General features: G+C 40.1%; 1 protein-coding gene across 3 annotated transcripts in view; it reads right to left on the bottom strand.

Annotated features, from left to right (window-relative positions):
- LOC140196191 (peroxidasin homolog) overlaps positions 1-24,273 on the bottom strand; it is a 569,369-nt gene that overhangs the window by 402,514 nt on the left and 142,582 nt on the right. For all 3 annotated transcript variants that reach the window (XM_072254973.1, XM_072254982.1, XM_072254999.1), the window contains exon 2: positions 2,378-2,449. In XM_072254973.1, the coding sequence (XP_072111074.1) occupies positions 2,378-2,449 (72 nt within the window). The remainder of the gene's footprint in view (positions 1-2,377; positions 2,450-24,273) is intronic.

Genomic DNA, 24,273 nt, shown 5'->3' with positions numbered 1-24,273 from the left:
CCCTTTCCACTTTGGCTTGACGCTTAAATAGATCCAACCTCACTCCCGGTTTATGTGGATGGGTACCGAAAATCCTCTGCCTCAACTCCTCTCTGAATCGCTTGCTCCAACTCCATCTCCGACTTCGACACCATCTTGGATTTTGGTACTTCGTATCGTACTGGCACAGCTCAACCCTTCAGTCGGCTCCCCCTTCACTCACCTCTTCATTGTTTGAGGTGATAGTTTACCACAATTTACCTCAGAAGATGTGTTATTAATAATGTTTTAAGTCATATTTCTTGGCTGAAATACCAGTGAGCGGTCGCCCAGTTCAGTGGCACCATCTTAAACTGGAAGTACTTTTCACTCTCCTTCTAATTGCAATGCTGCAATGTAGACATCATCCCAATGAATCTCCTCAGTACTCTTTCCATTGCAATAACTGTTGCAAATAAGGTAGCACATATGAATGCTAATTCACCTTTAAAAATCATATGGTATGACCTTTGACATATTATTCTACTGCTATTGGTTGTGTGTTTCCTGCCTTTTATAAACGGTATCTGTTTGAGAGATCTGATATTGTTCTTACCTTAGTGAACAATAATATAAAATAAACTACAGGCAGCAAAGCTGAGTTGCAATTACTTGGGGGGGGGGGTGGAATAGGAGAAGTCAATCTGCAGGGTTTTCCTTCCACAAACCTGTTTGTAATAAAATGAAATTGAAATTATTTTGGCCAATTGGATGTTAAAACTATCTGCATTTCCATTTCAGAGCAGATTTTCTCGTTCACGGAAGATTGGTTTGCTTTTTCTCCTACAATTGCAAGGGAATTTTCAAAAGGTTCTGACACTTGATTTCTTGCTGAATTTTCCTGCTTTTCAGCTTTCTTCCTTTTTTCTCCTGGGATTATGAGAAGGATGTGATATTCTATGTCAAGGGGCACATGGATGATAGAATGCAGGGCTACGTGGAAGGGAAGGATTATATTGATCTTGGAGCAAGTTAAGGGGTCAGCATAACATTTAGGCTGAGGAACCTTTACTGTGTCATGCATGTTCTATGTTCTAAGTGCTATCATGATGGCACTGAATTTAATTCATGCTTCATGCTAAAGAGATTTAGCCCTATAAAAAGCATTCACCACTTTTCCAGTGTAGTCAAATATCCCCATTTGGGCCAGTGTCAGATCTCCCTCTCACATTTCACAGCACAGGTCACACAAAAAAACAACGTTATACAGTAGGCTTGTGCAAGTACCAGGGAGATGAACAAAGGTGAACCCATTGGCAGATGAATAACAAAATTCTCATATCTGAATTTTTACAAGCACATGCCTTCAGACATTTTACCCCAGAGAGGTGGAAGCACTGACAGAGTGGGCAGAAAGGAAATGTGATGCTGGTGGTGGTCATACTGATGAATAAGTTGTGGATTTTATTTCACATTGACTTGAATTGGATGCAAATGGAATGTGAAGTTCAGCTTGGGTAGTAGAGAATGTATACATTATGAAGTATTACTTCATTCTGGAAGATTGACCAGGGACAAATGGGGAATTAGTGGCAAGGGTATAAAGAGTATGATTTAAACCAAATAATGTTTTTCTAATATTGAACTGGGGAAAGTTGTGACTCACCCTATACTTGATCATATCAAACAATAAATCCAGCAGGGGAAAGAGAGAAAAAATGGGGAAAACAGAGCTCGGATAAAACAAGGAATACCTGCCACCTTAAGATCTATTGAAAGAATGAGACCCTGAACAAAAATTGGGCGAAAGCTGTCTGTATATCACCCGCGTGCTATCTTTACACCACTTCTAATGGCCAGATAACGTTTCTCATTGGTAGAGATTTAGGATCAGGCCTTTCATCCACCTTCATAAGTATGGAGTAGAGAGCAGGGAAACATGTAACACAAATAACAGACACTTTGATTATAGAATGACAAAAAGGACTGATTATATGGAATAAATCAGTCCATGTAGTTCATAAATATTAACTGATTGTGATTTTTCCTCTGACTGTCATTACCTTGGCTCCTCATTTCAGTTAGCTATTATGTTTTTGGTTTCCATATACTGTATATTGCCAAAATCAGTTTTATGCATTTCAACTGACAAATATACATTAAAAAGTCCTTTAGTATGCCAACTGCAAACTCAGTATTTTATATACTCAGCATTTTGTGTGGTTTGAAGGACAGCGGAGCATTTTTAATTAGTTTTGACAAACATTAATTTATTCAGTTAATATGATTGAGTGACAGAAAGCTTCAGCTTTTTCTGACAGTATCAGAACTGCTCAAAACTCTGGTGCATAACTGGATATCTTCACTTATCTTATCTGGATAAAATTAGGTAAATAAGCCATGCATAGAAATCACTTACAACGTGTTCAGGTTCTTCTGTTTCCTAAAGGCTCCTGTTGGAATCTCCTTAATCCTGTTAAATCGCAGGTCCCTACAAGAAAACAGTAAGATTGAGACATTGATCAATAGAAGTGCTTGGCTCCATGTCAGGAGCAAACTAATACAGGCCATGCCTAGATTACAGATGGCCAACTTGTGGACGGCCTTAAATATGAACAACCTCACATAATATTAATAATTTCTGATGTCTGATCTACATACACGTGTGCTACTTTGAATGGTAGAAATAATTTCCTCTCTATCGGTCTGTCTGTCTCTCCATTTTTATTAATTGTTCTTTCTTGTCAGTCATGTGATTTTTATGCCATTCATTATACATTCAAAGTATATCAAATAATATTTGTGTATTTTCCATCTTCTGGACAAAATCTCATGGGCAATCTCACTGGCTGTTCGCTCTGCTTTAAAGCACATGGAGAACAGCAAAATATATGTCAGGCTGCAGTGCATTGATTGCAGTTCAGTGTTCAATACGATTATCCACTCTATATTGATCAGCAGGCTTGTAAACCTGGGTCTTTTTACTTCCCTCAGTAAAAGGATTCTCAATTTCCTCATTGTAGTTGATAGTCAGTCTGGATCAGTGAAAACATCTCCTCTTTATTGACAATCTACACAGGCGCACCACAGGGATGAATGCTTAGCTCACTGCTGTACTCTGTATATTCAAGACAGTGTAGCAAGTCACAGCTCAAACATTAAATATAAATTTGCAGATGACACTACTATTATTGGTAAAATCTCAGATAGTGATAAGGACGTGTACAGGTATGAGATAGATCAGCTGGTTGAGTGGTATTGCAACAACAACCTTGCACTCAACGTCAGCAAGACCAAGGAACAAATTGTGGACTTCAGGAAGGGGAAGTCGATAGAAGACACACCAGTCCTCTTTGGGGGTCAGTTGTGGAAAAGGTACGCAGCTTCAGGTTTCTTGGTATCAGAATCTCAGAGGTTCCATCCTGGGGCTAACATATTACTGAAAACCAGCAGCTTCACTTCATGAGGAATCTAAGAAGATTTTGTATGTCAACAAAGGCTCTTGCAAGTTTCTGTAGATTTACAGTGGAATATTCTGACTGTTTGCATCACCGGCTGGCCTGGAGGAACCAATTCACAGGAAAACAAGAGGCAGCAGAGGGTTGTAGACTCCATCATAATCACAACCCTCCTTACCTTCAAGGACATCTTCAAGAGCTGGTGCCTCAAAAAGGTGGCACCCTTGCCATCTGAGATATGCCCTCTTCTCATTACTATCATCAGGGAGGAGTTTGAAGATCTGAAGCCACACACTATGATTCAGAAACAGCTTCCTCACCTCAGCCATCAGATTTCTGAACAGTCCATGAAACTACCTCATTATTCCTATTTTTGAACTATTTACTCATTATATAATTTATAATAATTTTATGTCTTTGCACTGCACCGCTGCCACAAAACAACAAATTTGATGTCATATAAAAAATATGATAATCCTGATTCTGACTCTGAGAAGTGACATTTGTAAGAACAGAACCTGTTTGTTATTCAGGGATGACCTGTATTAAACTGATAAACAATGTTTCCAACATACTATTTCCTATACATTTAATGTGAGAAGAGTCGGTCACAGTGCTTTAATAAAGTAATTCCCTTCACACCATATTTTTCATGAGTGTCCAGGATTACCAGAAGACTAAAATTGAAGAGCCATAAATAAACATCATTTTCCTATATTGCAATCTTTATGAATTACTTTTGATGTTGGAGTAGGAGTTAAGAGTCACTTTCACGGGATCAGCAATAATCAGGAGGTAGTGCTGGTTTTCTCTACATGTACACCTAATACCATGAGCCCATATGAACTTCTTTCCAAATTAAAGGAATTCTGCCAATATTCTCTACCCTTTCGCCACCACTAACTCTGACAGCCTACTAATGCATCCCAGTAGTTCTTCATTAAATTGTAGCCCCATGGTTTCTGATTCTGCTACTAAAGTTCAGTGTGTCCCCATGCAGGAACACTATATCAAGTTCTGGTAATTTAGCAAATGTCTAAAATACTTAAGAGTTGAGATTGCAAGCAGAAGCCTAATCCTGCATGCAAAAAAATTAATTTTAAAAACCAGAGACTTTGACATTAAATCTCATATAAAATTTTGCATTAGAGAATATGTGATATTTTGAGTTAAAGGGTTATCGAGTCTTGCAGTACAGAAATAGGCCCTTTGGCCCACCAAGCCCAGTCTGACCATCAATTATCCACCTCTATTCATCCCATTCATCAACAATTAGCCTGTATCCTTCTATCCCTTTGTGAGTCAAGTGCTCATCTAGGTACTTTTTAAATGTTGTGTATACTTGTCACCACAATGCAAATTTAAACTATCCTTTGAATGAAAGAAGTCCTCCTCAGATCCCTTCTAAAACTCTTTCTCTTTCCCGTAAACCTATGTCCTCCTAATTTTAGACACCACTGCCATGAGCAAAAATATGTCACTCTCAATGCTACCTACCCTCGTAATTTCATGTGCCTCCTTGAGGCACCCTTCAATTTTCTTCAATCCCAGGAAAATAATCCCAATTCATGCAGCCTCTCCTGATAGTTGAAACATTTCATCCCAGGCAACATCCCGCCGAATCTCCTCTGCAGTGAAGTTATGTCTTTCGTCATGTACAATCAAATGCTCATTTAAATGACAACATGGCTGTTTAACAGTCTGGTCCTAACCTCACACTTTTTCTGCAGACACTCCTACAGAGATTAGTGAACTCTGTGGGAACTATTGTCTGCTGTCAGTAATAGATGAGACATCCAGCAGAGCCTGTTGACCTTGACTCCAAATATCCAACAAGGCAAGATTCTGAGTTCACTAATAACTCAGAGTAAAGTCAAATATCAATATTGTGAATACAAAAGCATCTTGCAAACAATATAAAAAGACATGAAATCATGCAACAACTAACCAGTAAGTATTAAAATTACATCTTATATTCCACTTCACATTTTTCCAACAGCATTGATTTCATAAAAATCCCAAAGTATACAAAGGAGCTTTAGAAGAAGGACTTGAGTAAGAAACATTAATGCGAAGTCTGCACTTACTGTAGTTCCCAAGAACTTAATTCTGTTGAAAAATGTATCAATATTTACAATGCTTCCCCAAGGACTTCTCTATGCTCTTTGCTTTATTTTGTGAAGAGTTTCACAGCCAGGCTGATGAAATGTTACCCAAGAGAAGGCTAGACAATAATAATTGCCATACAATTCATATTATGAGACCAGTTACAGAATGAATTTAGCTGTTTGTCCCTGGAAATTGCAAAGCATTGAAGTAAACAGGTTTGCAACCCCATTAAAATAATTGGCGTTAGAATTTGATACAAATGAGTTCGTTCCAGTCATTGGACTCTTTCGAATACTTAATAGTGCTTCACTCCTTTTCTCACGCGATTTTATGTATCCACCCTACAATTTGCCAATTGAGCTACAGTATTCTACAGGTGTTTGACCATTAGTTCAGTAAACACAAATATTTTTCAGTGCAACCATTGATTTTTAAAGATAAAATTTCATGTATATATTCATGATATGGTTTATATGTGCTGATCCAGTGGATTTTCCCTCAACTATGATAGATCTTCCCTCCATGAAGATTTTAAAACATTCTACCAGGACAAGGGTTTTAAAGGCAATGATTCATTATTCCCTCGATTGCTCTACGATTATTCCTTTAACAACATTGTTACTGAGGCAGCTGCCAGATGTGTACAGCAATCCGTAAGTGTCAGCATTTCTTGGACTGGAATTATAAGCTACAGGCGTCACATTCAGGAAAATCTGATGAGGATAATATAAGACTCAGAAAGACTTCAAGACGATAGATTTTGCCATTGTTACTTTATATTGATCACCCCCCCCCCCCACCCTTCCCTTCACAAAATTCTTACAAGCTCCAAACCATTCAGTTAATCAGTGTCTCCAACTATCCAAATCATTGAAGACTGAAATTTGGCCATGATATGCAGCCACCAGCTTCAGCTGGCAGTTATCAGAGGGATCTGAATGTAACCAAGCACACCCAGTCTTCGATCATAACTCTCAGGGTGACTGCCCAGCCAACTGGCTGACTCTCCTTGCTGGACTCCTCTTCTGCTGAAACAATGAAGAACATTCACAATGCAAGAGTTCAATCCTGGTTCACGTGGCACGCAAGGCTTGGCTTACCATCTGACATGGTGCAACAATGTCATTGTCAGCTGGAACAAGGAGATGCATTTATAGTAGAAGGCATCCTACAAAGACAATAAAGAATGAGGTCAATTTTCCAGCATTGTGGCCTTACTTTGAAATGGATTTGACAACTGATTTTGTGTTCAGTGATGTTCCTGTTCTGCTGCCTATTACATTTCATCAATTAAATCTAATTAGTTGTGAGCATTTGGGAGCTATTAGATGCTAGTTTCAGAGGACCAAGGAGGAAATTGAAACTGGTGATGCTGCTGATGATCAGACTGGAGCAACATAAAAAGTTAAGATAACTATTTGATGTCTTTAAACGTATTACTACCTCAATGTCTCTCGATGGTTGCATGCATGAATGCTCCGGATGGCTCTTGATGTGAGTTGGCAACAGCACATGACAACTGAACACACTGATGAGGGAGAGAGAGAAGTGGAGAGTCCGTCATCGTGCCTGATGCCGGCCCCCTAGGCCTAAGTGGACGTAGTAGTAGTATTAGTAGTAGTACCTCAATGTCTGATTCAGATGCAAATACCCGATGGAGAAAAAATTCTAAATTTACTCTTTCTCCACATGAGATAGTTAAAATCAAAATGGCTGGCTGCTGAGAACAGGTCAACAAGGAATGTGAACCATAGGCCAAGAAGGAAAAGAATGGTGGAAATAGTGGTTGCCCAAGCAGCATCAAAGTTCCTCCAGGAGTTTGTTAACTATTTCATGCAGCATTAGGCACAAAACTGCTGTCTAAGGATTTGATGGGTGTTATACTTGCACTAATTCTATACTAGAAGAGTGCTGCTCTCAATGTATAATAAAGATTCTTCAACAATATCCAAGGAACATAACTAATCCTGCAATCAGAAGCCTAACACTCACTGCGGGTATTTTACAATCTACTCTGCAAATGGCTACAGCCATTTTTTTCAGTGAAAAAGACTATTTGGTTGTGAATGTTCAACCTGGAGTTCGAGGCCACATTGGTAGTTTTCCATTTGTCCTGATGATTAGCTCCATTCAACCATAATGCCTATTAGAGACAGAATGTGGCATTGCGCTATGTATGACTGAGAGAAAATCGGGGACAATGACACAGAATTTCTTGTCACTGGTCTACATTGTGATCAAGTTGTTTGGAGAATCCGTTGCAAACTCATTCAAGTCCTGAAGTGTGTAATCTTTTAAGTATTCACAGAAAAGGACACATTTCTGAGGAGAGATACATTTCAGAAAGTTTCTCCATGAGTCCTCTTGATGAATCAAAGGCACGTGTATGCTCAAAAAAGGCTGTAAATTGTGTTAATGCGTTCTCTAAATATTTGGATCTAACACACTGAAGATATTGTCTATTGTCCTTCAAACAGATAATATCATACTGAATTTGAGGAGTGTATTTGAGTCCACTAGGAGAGGAGAACTGAAGAAAATCTTAACTTTCTCTGTGGTCAACTGGACGAAAATGTTTCTGTAGTTCTCACATCAGCATCAAATTTTGCAAAGTGATATCCACTACTACTTCCTAAGAGTCAATTAGGCATGAGCAGTATACGCCAACCTCTACACTTCGTAAAAGCGGATTTATAAAGGATCAGTAACATGCAAAATGAACAAATACTCACACCTGTATCAAATAACTGCACAATAATAATGCATGTTTGATTTTTAAATTGCCATATGATATGAAAGGAGTGGTAAATCATTTAAAAATAAAGATCTTGATTTTGCTGAGAACGTTTTGAAGCTATTGGATTTATGAACATTTGGAAAACTATGGCTTAATTAAGGACCATCAGCATGGCTTTGTGCAGAGCAAATCATGTCTTACTAACTTGATTGAATTTTTTGATGAGTTGCGAACAGCAATTGTTGAAGGTAGAACTGTAGATGTTGTCTACAGGGATTTTAGTAAGGTCTGACAAGGTCCCTCATAGGAGGCTCATCTATAAGATTAAGACACATGGGATCAACATAGAAGATATGTCTTACTAACTTGATTGAATTTTTTGATGTGTGCCAAAAATGATTGATGAAGGTAGTGGCTGATGGGACTTGCTCTGTCTGGAGGTCCGTGGCTAGTGGTGTTTCACAGGAATCAATGCTGGGACCTCTATATAAATGACCTGATGAAAACATAGATGGATGGGTTAGTACATTTGCAGACAACGCAAAGATTGGTGGTGTTATGGAGGATACAGAAGGCTAGCAAATCATAGATCAGTTGCAGATGTGGGTACAGAAATGGCAAATAGGGTTTATCCTGACCAAATGCGAGATGTTGCACTTTGGAAGATCAAATGTAAAGGGACAGTATAGTGTTAATGGCAAGACTGTTAGCAGTGTTGATGGGCAGAAAGATCATGCAGTCTAAGCCCACAGCTCCCTGAAAGTGGCTACACAGGTTAAAAGGATGGTAAAGAAGATATACATTATACTTCGTTTCAAGGAACTGAGTTCAAGAGTCAAGAAATTATGTTGTAGCTTTATCTACTCTAGATAGACTACATCTGTAGTATTGCATTGATTTCTAGTCACCCCATTATAAAAAGGATGAAGAGTCTGAAAAGAGGATGCTGTCATGCCATCTTGGTCAATGTCTCCCATCCACTACATAATGTACTGGGTGGGCACAGGACTACATTCAGCCAGAGACTCATTCCACCGAGATGCAGCACAGAGCGTCATAGGAAGTCATTCCTGCCTGTGGCCATCAAACTTTACAACTCCTCCCTTGGAGGGTCAGCCACCCTGAGCCAATAGGCTGGTCCTGGATTTATTTACTAATTTACTGGCATAATTTACATATTACTGTTTAACTATTTATGGTTCTATTACTATTTATTACTTATGGTGCAACTGTAACAAAAACCAATTTCCCCCGGGATCAATAAAGTATGACTATGACTATGAAGTGGTTTTGGAGAGGGTGCAGAAGAGATTTGCCAGGAATGCTGCCTTGAAAGAGGATGTGTGCTATAAGGAGAGGTTGCGCAAGCTGTGTTGTTTTTCCTGGAGTGATTTAGGCTGATTGGAGATCTGCTGGAGGTTTACAAGACTATATGAAGCATAGATAGAGTAGACTATTTTCACTAGGGTTGAAATCTCCAATATCAGAAGGCATGCATTTAAGACAAGAGAGGGTAGATACAAAGGAGATTTGAGGGTAAGTTTTTTTTAACAGAGGGAGTGATGAGTACCTGGAAAACGCTACCTGAGGTGTGGTGGAGGCAAGTAGCATACAGGTGTTCAAGAGGCTCTTAGATGAGCACGAGAACACAGGAACAAACAGGAACTAGGAGGACATGGACATTGTGTGAGCAGAAGGGAATTGTTCATTTCGGCATTTGATTATTTATATAATTAGGTTGACATGACACTGTGGACTGTACATCCTGTTCCTATGCTATACTGTTCCATGTTCTCAGTCAGCATCTGTATGTCTCAAGAGACGGTGGTGTCTTTTTCTGATGGGGTTGTGGATTTGGTGCTATTTGCACATTCTGGAGTGGCTGTCCAGCCCCACTCTAGAGTGAAGGCCTCTTTCACGGTGGCTGCAGGTGAAGGAGGAAGGTGCTCTGTCTGATGCAGCTCCTGCTCTCTTGTTGATGAGCACGTTGGTCCTTGCTATCTCACCACGTTGTACACCACTTTGCACAGTGGACCTCTATGCTGTCCGGTCATCACTGTTTCCTCCCATGTGTTGCAGTTGATGCCTGCCATCTTCACGTCACGCTTGCAGACATCCCTGTAGCGGAGGCACGACTTTCCCCATGGGCGGTAACCCTCACTCAGCTCGCCATACAGCATGTCCTTGGAATGCAACCCTGATCCATCCGTTTGACATGATGTCACCATTTGAGACGTCTTGGGCTGAGTAGTGCGTGGATGCTGGAGGTGTCAGCCCACTGTAGACCTCTGTATTGGTGATTCTGTCCCGCCAGGAGATGTGTAAGATGCGCCTGAGACAGCGTAGGCGGAACAAGTTTAGACTCTTCTCTTGGCTGATGTATGGCATCCAAGCCTTGCTGTTGTAGAGGAGTGTGCCGAGCACACATACCTGGTACACACACAGCTTGGTCTTCTTGTCAGCTGTCTGTTGTTCCACACTCTCTTGTTCAGTCTGGCCATGACAGCTGCAGCTTTGTCAATCCTGCTGTTCACCTCTGCTTCGAGGGATAAGGAGCTGGGGATGGTCAATTGCATCAATGGTGATGTTTGGAGGAGATTCTGCAGCCTGGGCCATGACGTCCTCAGACAGCTAGTTAAACTAAGCTCCTTGCAGGCATGGGCAAGGTGGTTAATCAGTTGTTGGAGTCCGGCTTCAGTGTGTGATGTCAATGCTGCATCACCTGCAAACAGCATCTTGCAGATGAGAGATGTTGAACAGCTTACCATCAGCTCTTGTGTGAAGGCAGATGTCTTCAGTGGAGTGTGCAAAAGCACAGTGAAGGAGCATGGAAAAGATTCCAGAGAGGGTCGGTGCCCAGACACAACCTTGCTTCACTCCGCCGCTCACTGGAAAGGTATCAGAAGTTGCTCCATTGAAGCAGACAGTGTCGTGCATGTCCCTGTGGAAGGATATTATGATGCTGCACGGTCTTGAGGGGAAGCCAGTTTTTAGCAGGAATTTGAAGAATGCACTTATGCTGACAAGATTGAATGGCTTGGTCAGATCAATGAAGGCTGTGTACAGTTGCTTCTGCTGCCCTTGACACTTCTCCTGGGAGAAGATCATGTCCACTGTAGACCTGTCTGCTCTGAACACGTACTAGGACTCTAGGTGCAAGGCTCTGAGGTCGTGCCAAGACAACGTGGGCGAACACTTTCCCCACAATAATAAGGAGAGAGATGTTGCGGTTTAGTGACCATCACTATGGTTGCCCTTGTTTTTGTACAGCCTGACAATGTTGGCATCCTGCATGTCTTGGTGGACATGGCCTTTCTCCCAGCTCATGCAGAAAATGCAGCAAGGCAGGCGTCTCCCTCTTCCAGACTACGGTGGGAATTCCATCTTTCCCTCGGGCTTTCCCACTGGTGAGAGAGTCAGTGCGAAAGGGTGTCAGCTTCAGGGGTATAGGGGGATAGTGGGATCAGGGGGATCATGAATGGGGTGGGAGAATGTAATGGGGGGCGTGGTTCGGCATTGGGTGATCAGTTTTGGGGGAGAGGAGGCACCATAGCTGGAGGAGTTACCTGGGGAGAGAAGTACTTGGGGTCGGTACCGGGCAGAGCGGCCGGTAATGGAAGGAGAGTTCAGCCCTGAGATCAGGAGAAAGATCAGTACCATAATGGGGAGGAGGGAAGAGTACAGGGATGAGGGGAGGATATCAGTCAGCAGATCAGTTCTGAGGGGCAAAGGTCTCTGCTAAGCAGAGAATGGTGAAGAGCCCCGAAGATGTGGGGTTGGCAGTGAGGGGAGAATCCAGTAACTGCAGAGGGGTCAGCAAAGGTGGAGGGGAGACTTACTTCAGCGGCGGCCAGTTACAGGACCCACAAGATGGGTTTGTCAACTTGGCCCAGGCGGAGGGTGCAGCACTGACCAGCTGGCGGGAAGGTATGGAGACATTGCGGCGGGGGGCGGTGGGGGTGTGTGGTGCCAGTGCACGGTGACTGCACCTCCGACAGCATCGTTGCTCCGTGTTGTACGATTCAATCAATGAGGTTTAATCTAATCTTCAGCTGTCTTAGCTACAGCTTAGACATAGCTTGTCTTCTCATAATACTCAGTGTCCGCCTGGAATTATTTCAATACAGCTGTACTGAAAAGGGTAAAAAGGAATGTAGATGTATGAGCCTACTGCTGGCTCATTAGGAAGACTCATGTTCCACACAGTAAGAAAAACGATTAACTCAAATATCACATTTGTTGCTGATTGCTGCAGCTAAAATTATTCACTAGAAAATCTGTAGCCACTGTAAGCAATAGACATATTAGACTGTCTTCTGGCAGAAGCTGCTTGGGAAATTGTAGCATATCGGTGACCCACTGACATCACTAGGCAATCTAAGATCAACAAAATGACGACTTTCATCAAGCCACAGCTCCATTTACAGAGTGCTACTGTGCTTTCTGAAGTGGGATATCATCCAGAAAACAAAAGAAATAGTTTCTCAAAGCATGCATTCTTACACAATAATGAGCATTGAGTATTTACTTTTGCAAAAGACTTGAACAGTGTAAAAAGCCTTCTCAGCAAATATTTCTTTTTGACTCAACCCATTTCATGCACATAATCTAAGTAAGTATGGTCTAAGTAAGTATGGTGTAAATCTGCACTATTTGCTTCTTCATTTCTGCATGAAAATTTCACCATTATAATCTTTCCACATTATTAAAAAAAGACAGAAGTTACACATCTCTCAACTTAGTGAAGATGAGAAATGAACAGTGTCTGCTGCCAGTTAGATGTACCTTTGCTCCAATCATGAGAATAACTTTTTGCAGTAGGAATCGCTGGGCATGTGAGGTGGATATACAGGACACTGGGAACTGAATGAATAGAACAGTTGACTGTGTACTTTCTTAGCTATTCAAATGAGACATTGTAAAATTCTAAATGGAAGCCCATTCATCAAACCACTGTAAACCACAAAAAGATTTGATCATGGAACAGGGATTCAGAAAAAAAGAAAAGAAATTAAAATTATATACAATTGTAAAAAAGCTACAAGGAGGGAAGAGATGAAATATGAGGGCAAACTAACCAATGATATAAAGCAGGATACCAAAAGTTTCTTTCAGTTATCTAAAGAGTAAAAAGGAGATGAGGGTTGATATTGGACCAATGGAAAATGATGCTGGTGAGGTAAAAATAGGGGACAAAGAAATGGCAGATGAACTTAATGAGTACTTTGCATCAATCTTCACTGTGAAAGACATAAGCAGTGTGCCAGAGGTCCGTGTGTGTCAAGGAGCAGGAGTGAGTGCCATTGTTATTACAAAGGAAAAAGTGCTAGGCAGACTCAAAGGTCTTAAGGTGGATAAGTCACCTGGACCAGATGGACTACATCCTGGAATCCTGAGAGAAGTTGCTAAAGAGATAATGGATGCATTGGTCATGATCTTTCAAGAATCACTTTATTGTGCATTGGTCCCAGAGGACAGGAAAATTGCAAGTGTCACTTCTCTCTTTAAGAAGGAAGGAAGGCAAAAGAAAGGAAAATATAGACCAGTTAGCCTAACCTCAGTGGTTGGGAAAGTGTTGGAGTCTATTATTAAGGATGAAGTTTCGGGGTACATGGAGACTAATGATAAAGTAAGTCAAAGTCAGCAAGGTTTATGTCAAGGGAAATCTTGTCTGACAAATCTGTTAGAGTTCTTTGAGGAAGTAACCAGCAGGGTGGACAAAGGAGAGGCAGTGAAAATCATTTACTTGGATTTTCAGAAGGCATTTTATAATGTGCCACACATGAGGCTGCTTAGCAAGATAAAACCCTATGGCTTACAGGAAAGATACTGGCTTGGATAAAGGAATGGCTGACAGGCAGGAGGCAGTGAGTGGGAATAAAGGGGGCCTTTTCTGGTTGGCTGCCAGTGACTACTGGTGTTCCTCAGTGATCAGTATTGGGACAGCTACTTTTCACGTTGTTTGTGAATGATTTTGATAATGGAATTGATGGCTTTGAGGCAAAGTTTGCGGATGATATGAAGACGGGTGGAGGGATAGGTAGTGCTGAGGAAGCAGAGTGACTGCAGCACGACTTAGACAAATTGGAAGAATGGGCAAAAAATTGGCCGATGGAATACAGTTTCGGGAAATGTATGATAATGTATTTTGGTAGAAGGAACAATAATGCAGACTATTATCTAAATGGGGAGAAAATTCAATCATCAGTGGTGCAGGGGGACTTTGGAGTGCAGGACCCCCAGAAGGCTAATTCACAGGTTGAATCTGTGGTAAGGAAGGCAAATGCAGTTGGCATTTATTTCAAGGGGAATAGAATAGAAAAGCAAGGAGATAATGCTGAGCATTTATAAGACTGGCACTTGGAGTATTGTCAACTATTTTAACCCCATATCTCAGAAAGGTTATGTTGTCATTGGAGAGAGTCCAGAAAAGGTTCATGAGGATAATTCTGGGAATTAAGGGATTAACATATGAGGAGTGTTTGCATCTTTGGGCCTGTACCCTGGAATTTAGAAGAATATGGGAGGGAATCTCATTGAAACCAACCAAATGTTGAAAGGACTAGATATGGTGGATGTGGAGAGGATGTTTCCTATGGTGGGGGTATCCAGTACTAGGGGGCACAGCCTCAAAATTTGGGGCGACCTTTTGGATCAGAGCTAAGGAGGAATTTTTTTGGCCAAAGAGTTGTGAATCTATGGAATACTCTGGCACAGACTGTGGTGGTGGCCAAGTCAGTGGGTATACATAAGGCAGATGTTGATTTTTTTCCTGATCGGTCAGGGCATCAAAAGATATGGCGAGAAGGCAGGTGTATGGGCTTGAGTGGGATCTGGAATCGGCCATGATGGAATGGCGGCGCAGACTCGATGGGCTGAATGGCCTAACTTTCCTCCTATGTCTTATGGTCTTATGAAGTCAGGTTGGAAAATCTCCATGGGTTTGGTAGCAACTATGTAGACAATTAATATTTCAGAATCGGTCATTGGCCTGACTGGTTGCCCATGGTCTGCTACGGCAATTTGAATGCACAGGAAAGTAAGAAGCTGCAGAGAGCAGTGGACTCGGTTCAATACATTATGGGCACATCCTTCCCCGCCATCAAACGTTTCTACAAGGTGCTGTCTCAAGAAGGCAAAGATCTCCACCATCTGAGATATGCCATCTTTTCACAGCTACTATCGAGCAGAATGTACAGATGGTTTAGGTCCCACATCACTAGATTTGTTACTTTGATTCAGCTTTATTTGTCACTTGTACATCGAAACATACAGTGAAATGCTTCATTTGTGTTAGCAACCAACGCACCCAAGGATGTGCTGGGGACAGCCCACAAACATCGCCACACATTACAGCTCAAAGATAGCCCACAATGTTTAGCAGAACAACACAGAACACAATGGAACAGAACATACCAAGCAACAATGCAGCAACAGTGAAACAAATAAAAATAACAAAAGATTTAAGAAAAAAAACAAGAATAAACGCAATGATACAAAACAGTTGAGGAAAAGACACTGGGTTTTTTATTCTTCCCATTATAATCAAGCACTGTTCAATTCACTACTGCTCAATAAAAGGTTCGATTCTACAGCCTTGAAGCAGTAACATAAAATTATAGGATTAAGTCCTTGACCTTTGGAATATTTCCTGCATATTTAGTTGTTACAATTCCGGTTTAGTGGATGTGTTTACAGCAGTTGATTAGCTCAGGTTCAAGAATAACTCCTCCCCTTCAAAGTTTGGTCCTTGAACCCACCTAATCACCAGCTCGGTATAACATACCATGACCACATTGCACTTCAATTAACTTTATTTTTTCATCTAATCGTGTTCTTTTTTGTAAAAATTGGTTACAATTTATAAATTCAAGGAAGTCAACAGATGCTGGAAACCTAATGCAACACTCACAAAATGCTGGAGGAAATTAGCAAGTCAAGCAGCATCAATGGAAACAAATAAACAGTCGACCAAGGCCCTAGGGTCTTGGCCCGAAACGTCAACTGTTTACTCTTTTCCATAGATGCTGTCGGACCTGCTGAGTTCCTCAGCGTTTTGCGTGTGTTGCTTTGTATAATTTATGCATGTGTTTTTCTTGTGAATGCTGCTTACCTGATGCTGTGTACCTGCAAGTAGCTTTTTCACGGCACATGTGCTACATGTATTTCTACACATGACAGTAAACATGACTTTGACTTTAAAACATTTACACTCTCACAAAAGCTGTCCTGCTTGTTGAGGATTGTCAAAGCTTTTCATTTCTTTTTCAGATATCTAGCATCCTCAGTTTAATATTTTTAATGCACATTGAGTGAAATTGACTGGCAGTAATTAGCATTTTCATATTATTGAAAAAAAATCCTGGAATTGAACTCATTTGTCTTAGTTTGCTGAGGCAAGTTGCCCTCTCACTATCATCATGGCTCATTGTGGCGCATTCTGGCCAATATATTTGAATGGGAACCTCAGCAAAATACCACTTTAGGAAGGTTTATAATTCAAGTGGCAAGACTCCAACCACAACTTTTATATTTCCACATTTTAGCACACATTGGCTCTTGTCTGGTTGCTGTGACATTTCTGCATACATAAGCACCAGTTTTATTTGCTTCACCATTATTTTCTCTGCAAATAGTGTCAGGCTACTGAGTGACCAGCCTCAGTTTATCACAATAAACAGGTGCATATTCCTCTCTTCATTCGGACCTGCTCCATCACACAAAGCCCATATACCTGGAAATCACACTACTCAATGCATGACTTAAGCATCTATCAAATACATGGCAATGTTCAGCTCCAACAAGAGAGTTACTGTGAGCTGACCAGGCACTAATTCAATGATTATGCTTTTGTTTTAAATATAATAATTTTCTTCTCTCCACTGACATCATGGAGTAGTTTGAAGCATTTGTCCCTGCCACCGAATGGAAATACACATGATACACATGAAAGCTTTTGAAAATGAGTCAATAGACATTTGATGTTTATTATGCAATTTTCACAAAGGTGTATGATATTTTTTCAAATATTTTAGTACTTCAATTAAATACCTCACAACTCTTTGACATGGAAACATTAAGTGTTGGCCTTGGTGTTAGCTATCTTTCATTAATTCTTCTTGACTTTCTTTTCGTCAATCCCTAACCAGTTTATTACATGGCAGAAGTCTGTTAGCCAGTTAGGATATGAAAATCCAAGCCAAGGTATTGTATATAGGGACTTACTTTTCAGAATCAACTAAGAATTAAAGGACAGAAGAGTGAAGAAGATGAGGAAGAGTTAGATATGGAGCAAGAAGATGGAAAAGCAAAGGAACAGATCATGGCTGGCTATTTTACTCGATGGGAATTTTATTTAAGCCTCATGCTGGGGCGTAAACATACTCATAGGGTTAGTGTGTAGAGGAGGGAGGGTTGGAGTTGGGGTGAGCCTTTTCATAGCGACCTGCTGCTTGCCAGTGGAGCACAAACAAAGTATTGGCCTCAACAGGCATTTTCCTACAGAAAACCTCCTCAAGACAGAATTCAAAATCAAATTCAGCTTATGTCCCATTTAACTCTTGAGACAGAGTTGCGCAATTGGATCATTTCTGCAAGTATTTTTTATCTCACTTAAATGCATGAATGAGTACAATGATTTTAAGGTCATTTGGTATGGGTTAATAAGTAGGTAGTAGGTTGACACTTTCTTCAAAGTGTTTGATAAAAGAATTCCATATCAATCAAACTACAGTGATCCATGAGATACATCTCTTGCTCAGAAGACATAAAAGGTACTCTCGCAGTATAGCAAATTGTCAGAAAGGCAAAGCTCTTGAACTATTAAGATAGTTAACAACAGGTCCTAAACCGAGCAGGCATCCTTCATGGATGCTAGTGTCAACACACAATGAAACCTTTGTAGTTTTCATTGCTTAGAGCCATTAGACAACCCAGTTACTTAGTTTTATGAGAACTAAAATCATAATAATTGTGCATTCACTCATTTCTTCCAGATTCATCATGCCACAGTGACTCCTCCATATCTTTGGTGACATGGTACAATATCTCAATTGTTTGTGCAAAGGCATAATATTTCAAAATTTAAATATCATTACAGAGAATTGTGGTCTGTATTCTTTTTCTTGCCAATCAGAGAGTGTTATCAGTGTCTGAAATTCCAGTGTCTAGACCCATGAGCTTTTGCGATGCACTCCAAAATGCAGGAGATGGTCTGTAAAAGATTAAGTATTGAGACTCTGATTTCACATATTCTATTCCATATTTATGTTAAGAGGCAAACTTTTCTTGAAAAGAATGGCATTTACTATGCTGTCTTTGGCATTCTCAGTGCACCTTCATGCCAACAACAGCATGTTAAATCTACATTGCTTTGTATCTCACTGAAACCTAAGTTGTTTTAAACAATTTTTACCAGCAGATGTGGCCGAAAATTTCACCTCACATTTCCCAAGGAAGTAAATAGGTATTAGATTTGTTATAATCCGCAAAAATAGCACCAACAGCATTCTACCTCCTTTATAACAATTCAAACAGTGTAATAAAAATTTAAAAAATTGAATAAAGTGTAGATACAAATCCATTTTAAATTTGAAATTAAAAAATAATTAAGTCTGGTTTTCAGGGTATGGATGGTATGGCTACATTTACTGTTGAACCCTAATTGCCATGAGAAGATAATGATGAGATTTTCTTTTGAAATATATCAAACAGAACAACCTTCAAGAATAAGGAAACTTTATAGAGATGAAACTGTGCATTTTTGTTGGATGGCCTGGTTTAATTCCTCCTAGCTTTGAATAATATTATAAGATATGAGAAAATGGATTCGTTGTCTGAAAGGTAAATACTCCTATTAAAGTTTTATTTGAAAATTTCAGTGCTCTATTGTAGCTTATCTCACTGTTCATTATAAACTCATCAAATGCACAGTGTTACTTGGACTTTCCATTGCATAGAGGTTGGCATTGCCAATTAATTCTGACCCATTTTTCATTGCTCTGTGTCACAACACTAAAGAAATGTGAAATTTGGATATCCTTCTTCTTTGACACGTGTTACTTGAACACAAAGATTTATCACTAAATTTGCTCACACTGTCTCCTCAAAATTAAAAGTCCAAAGTACATATATGATCAGAGCACATACAAATTATACAACCTTGAGATACATCTCCTAACAGGTAGCCACAAAACAAGAAACCCAAAAGAACTCATTAAAAGAAGATCAACACACACCTAATGTGCAGAAAAAAACACAAATTGTGCAAACAGGAAAACAAGCAACAACATTCAGGACAAAAGTGAGCCTATCGACATGAAGAGCAGAACAGCTCCACAGCCTCAGCCTCAGTGCCGCGGAGAGCAAAGTAAACGTCATGGAGCAGTGAGCAGAACTGACTCAACTTCATCTCTGATCCCGACACTTTGCCTTTCCAATCCATCTGGCCCAATACCTAACTTGCCCAAAAATCAGGTCATTCCCCACAGTAGTATCTGAGCCCTGCCGCATCAATATGCTCTGGGCCGGGACCCATAGCCGATCTTTCCAAATCGGTCCAGCGCTTAGGTTGATCAGACCTCACTTTCCGTTTAGGTGGACGGGCTCCAAAACTCCTCTGCTTCAACTTTTCTCCGCTCCACTTGCACCAATTCCATCTCCGACTCCGACTCCATCTCAACATGCCTTGACCTCCCTCAGACCACTTCTCCTTGAAAATGTTTTGACCTCACACCAGCCCACATCAGCCCTCGATTCAGCCTCATTTTCACTTGATTCTTCATTGTTTGCAGTGATCGTTTACCACAATTTTCCATAGTGCAGGTGTTATTAATAAAGTATTTAGCTGCATTTCTTGCTTTCTGAACTGCCAGTAAACTGTTGCCCATCTTCAGCAATGCCATCTTAGACTGGATCTAATCTAAGTTCTATCCATCTCCTAAATTCCCCAAATCTAAACTCTGTTTTTTCTTCAAATCTTTCCCATAGTATGGAAGTGTGTAAGATGAACTCATTCTGGAATATCAGATCCTACTTCTCGGGTAAACTATTCACAATTTGTCTAGCACTCAGATATCAACAAGACATACTCACGTTATTGTTGACCATAAGACCAGGTACATTGGTAATAGGCCAAGCGCTTCCAGCATTAAAGCAGTTAAGTTAAAGAATCACGTTAAAGAAGCAGAGATATTCGGCAGAATGATTGATCTATGTTTTTCCTCTTTCTCTTCCTGGAGAGGAAAGCCTGCACTTGATGTGGCAGCCACCCACAGTGCCATGATTGAAATCTCAAACTCTCAGTGTGGAGAATCTCTAACAAAGACTTGTGTGTTCTCACATCAAGTTAGAGATTGCCCCAGCATTCCTAAGAGTCGTCACTGAACAAGACACAGATTGGAATTATCACCTTTGGCAAGGAGTAAGACTATCATTGCTGTGATCCACAACTTTTGTAATTATTACCTGGTAACATTGTTAATGCTATGCACAATTTAATTAAAATTAATATAAAGTTAATATAAACAGTTTTTTAACATTAAACTTTTTATGTAAGCTTTTAAAAATTTAAATATGATTGTTTTGAAAGTTTTCATGCAAAAACAAAGTTCAAAGTAAATTTATTATCAAAGTACGTATAGGTCACCATATACAACCCTGAGATACATTTTCTTGCAGGTATTTGCAAAGGAAAAAAGAAATACAATAGAATCAATGAAAAACTACACACAAAGGCTGACAAACATTGTGCAAAAGAAAACAAGTTGTGCAAATATTAAAAATAAATGGATAACTAGATAGATAGACAATACTGAGAACATGAGTAGTAGAGTCCTTGAAAGTTAGTCCAGAGGCTGTTGAATCAGTTCAGAGTAGAGTTGAGCGAAGTTATCCACATTGGTTCAGAAACCTGATGGTTGAACTGTTCCTGAACTTGGTAGCGTGGGACCTAACATTCCTCAATCTCTTTCCCAATGGCTGCAGGGAGAGGATGCATGACCTGGATGGAGGGATGTCCCTGATAATAGATGCCGCTTTTTTGTGGGAACCCTCCTTCGAGATGTAATCAATACAGGGAGGGCTTTGCTTGTAATAGACTGGGCTGTATCCACCACATTTTGTAGATATTTCTGCCCTTGTGCATTGGTGCTTCCATACTAGGCCTTGATGCAACCAGTCAGAATATTCTCCACAATGCATCTATAGAAGATTGTCAAAGTTTTTGATGACATGCTAGAACTACACAATCTTCTAAAAGAAGAGAGGTTATTTGTAATGGCACTTAGATGCTGGTCCCAGGAAAGATTCTCTGATATGATAATGTCAAGAAATTTTAAGTTACCAACCCGTCTCCACCTATGATCTCCTAATGAGGACTGGCTCATGGACTCCTGGTTTCTTCCTCCTGCAGTCAATCACCAGCTCTTTGGTGCTTCTGGCATTCAGTGAGAGATTGTTGAGAATGCTCACTTTGTAAAAATTTATCAGGCACATCAATCATAAACTGATTCATCAATGTAAAGAAAATGAACATGAGCTTCACAGGCTATTCATTATCTCTGGTAAAAGTGCTCAAGGTATCAGTTATTTTTGGAGGCAAAGTACTGATGTTTCTGAAATATTGAAAATATATTTTCAGTATAGATACAGAATACAATGTTACATTTCAAAAAGTGATAAATCTTTCATAAAGATGAACTACACTGATATATTGAGCTACATCTTAAGGGTACTGGGAAAAATGATACTGTGTCTGCAGAGGCACAAGAATTGCAAAGCTCTATAGACTTTCAAAGCTATATACTGTAGCAAGCATAATTTTACCTTTTTCTGACTGCTGTTTTACACAATTGTTTTGCAATGTTTAATTGACTTTGGACAAATTCGTGGATAGAAAACATTTAGAGGGACATTGGCCAAATGCAAGCAAATGGGATAAACTCAGAAAGATCGCTTAGTCAGCATGATTGTGCTGGGGCAAATGGTCTATTCCTGTGCTGTATAACACACTGACTCTAGGACTTACTGCCTTCAGTCTGTGCCACTGCATCCTTACGTTCCATTAGACTCCAGTATCCTGTCCCCATCAGCAGGATATTAGAATTTCTAAGAGCTCTTAAATGCACCTTGAAGCTTTTCAGAAACTGCATCCTTGTCGGAAAATGTACAAATCTTTCCTTAAAACTGCATTACTATTGTTGAAATATGAACAGTGACTCAAGATGTGTGAATTTGTGCCGTAAGGTATTCAAACAGTGCACCTGGGTCCTTGCTCAAAAGGTAGAAATTAATTGTAAAACCCCACTATCTACAAAAGGGCAGGAGACTCTCTCGACTCATACTCATTATAGAAAAAGGAAAGCAGAAGGCTAGAAAATTGTACTTCTTTCCAAATGCATTGAAGTGTCTTTGTGAAAATGGAGCCATGCCAATTTTGTGTGAGCGCCCCACCCCCCCCCCCACCTTGTAGTGATATTCTATCTTATGTAAAGCCCAGCGCATTTTCTGCAATAGAGTTCTTGGATTAAGGTCTGCTTCAGTGTGTTGTACATAGAACAATTTTGCATTAGTAATGCTAAAGCATGAATTTGACATCAGTGCACTTGCCTTCTGAACTCTGCTTATTCATGCATCACATTTACAGAACGCTCTGATTAAAAATCTACTGCTACACTAGTGGTGCATAGTACCTGATAATAATTAGTTGAACAGGCTATGATACGTTTTTTTCTGCGGCACACAAGAACTCTACTACACAAGGGAATTTGTAAACAAAGATGTCAATGTCAGGAAATTTTGCGGTGAAACACAGATGCAGGGCAGGGAATAATTTAGTAATCTCACAGTAAATTCAATGACTTCACCTTCAATTACAATTTTCAATAAAGTGCATGTGGCTAATGACCACATCGTTTTTCTCTATTGTTAACATTCCTTTCATTGACCTTTTCACAATCTACCTTGTTGTAGCCTTGAACCTTCTTGTCTACCTACATTGCACTTTCTTTGTACTGTAATATTTCATACTGCATTCTGCTATTGTTTTACCTTGTACTACCTCAACACATTATTGCAATGAATTCATTGGGATGAACGGTATGCAAGACAAAACTTTTCAGGTTGGAGGAGCAACACCTCATATCCTGTCTGGATATCCTCCAACCTAACAGTATAAACATTGATTTCTCTAACATCCGGCAATTTCTCCCCCTTCCCACTTCTCTTTTTTAAAATTCCCCATTCTGGCTCCCCTCTTACCCCTTCCCTTCTCCTCATTACCCCACCACCTACTTCTGGTGCCTCTCCTCCTTCCGGTTCTCTCATGGTATACTCTTGTTTTCCATCGTATTCCTTCTTCAGCATCACCTTACCTTTTCCACATCTCTTCCCACTTCTCACTTCATCTCCCCTCCCCTCTCAGCTGGCTTCACCTATCACCTGCCAGTTTGTACCCCACTTTCTTATTCTAGCTTCTTCCCCATCTTATTCTAGTCCTGATGAAGGGTCATAGCCTGAAACATCAATTGTTTACATTATTTCTCTCCATGGATGCTGCCTTCCTCTAGCATTTTGTGTTGATTGTTCTGGATTTCCAGCATCTGCAGAATCTCGTGTGTTTTCAAGATTTTCACTGTAGTTTGGTGTATACGACAATTTATTTATACCAAGCATCAACTACAGTGTTCATATGATTCATCTTATCCTCAAAAAGCTAATTTTAATTCAAGCCTCACACTCACAGCTTAATGACCAGACGCAACCATTTGCTCATTAACATCCATATCATGAAAATGTTGTGTGATGAACTGAGGCTGAGGCTTCGGGCCTGTGGACTCGCTTTTGTTCTGAATGCTGTTGCTTGCTTTTATTATTTGCATGATGTGTGATTTTTTTTTCTCCCTGCGCATTGAGTGTTTGTATTTTTCAATGGGTTCTTTCAGGTTTCTTGTTTTGTAAGCAGTCAAATCTCAATCATACAATAAATGTACTATGAACTTTGAGATGCATGAT

This window comes from Mobula birostris, chromosome 1, assembly GCF_030028105.1.
Source record: "Mobula birostris isolate sMobBir1 chromosome 1, sMobBir1.hap1, whole genome shotgun sequence".
Taxonomy (NCBI): domain Eukaryota; kingdom Metazoa; phylum Chordata; class Chondrichthyes; order Myliobatiformes; family Myliobatidae; genus Mobula; species Mobula birostris.
Note: the sequence above shows the minus strand (reverse complement) of the source record. Positions and strands in the feature narration are given on the sequence as shown.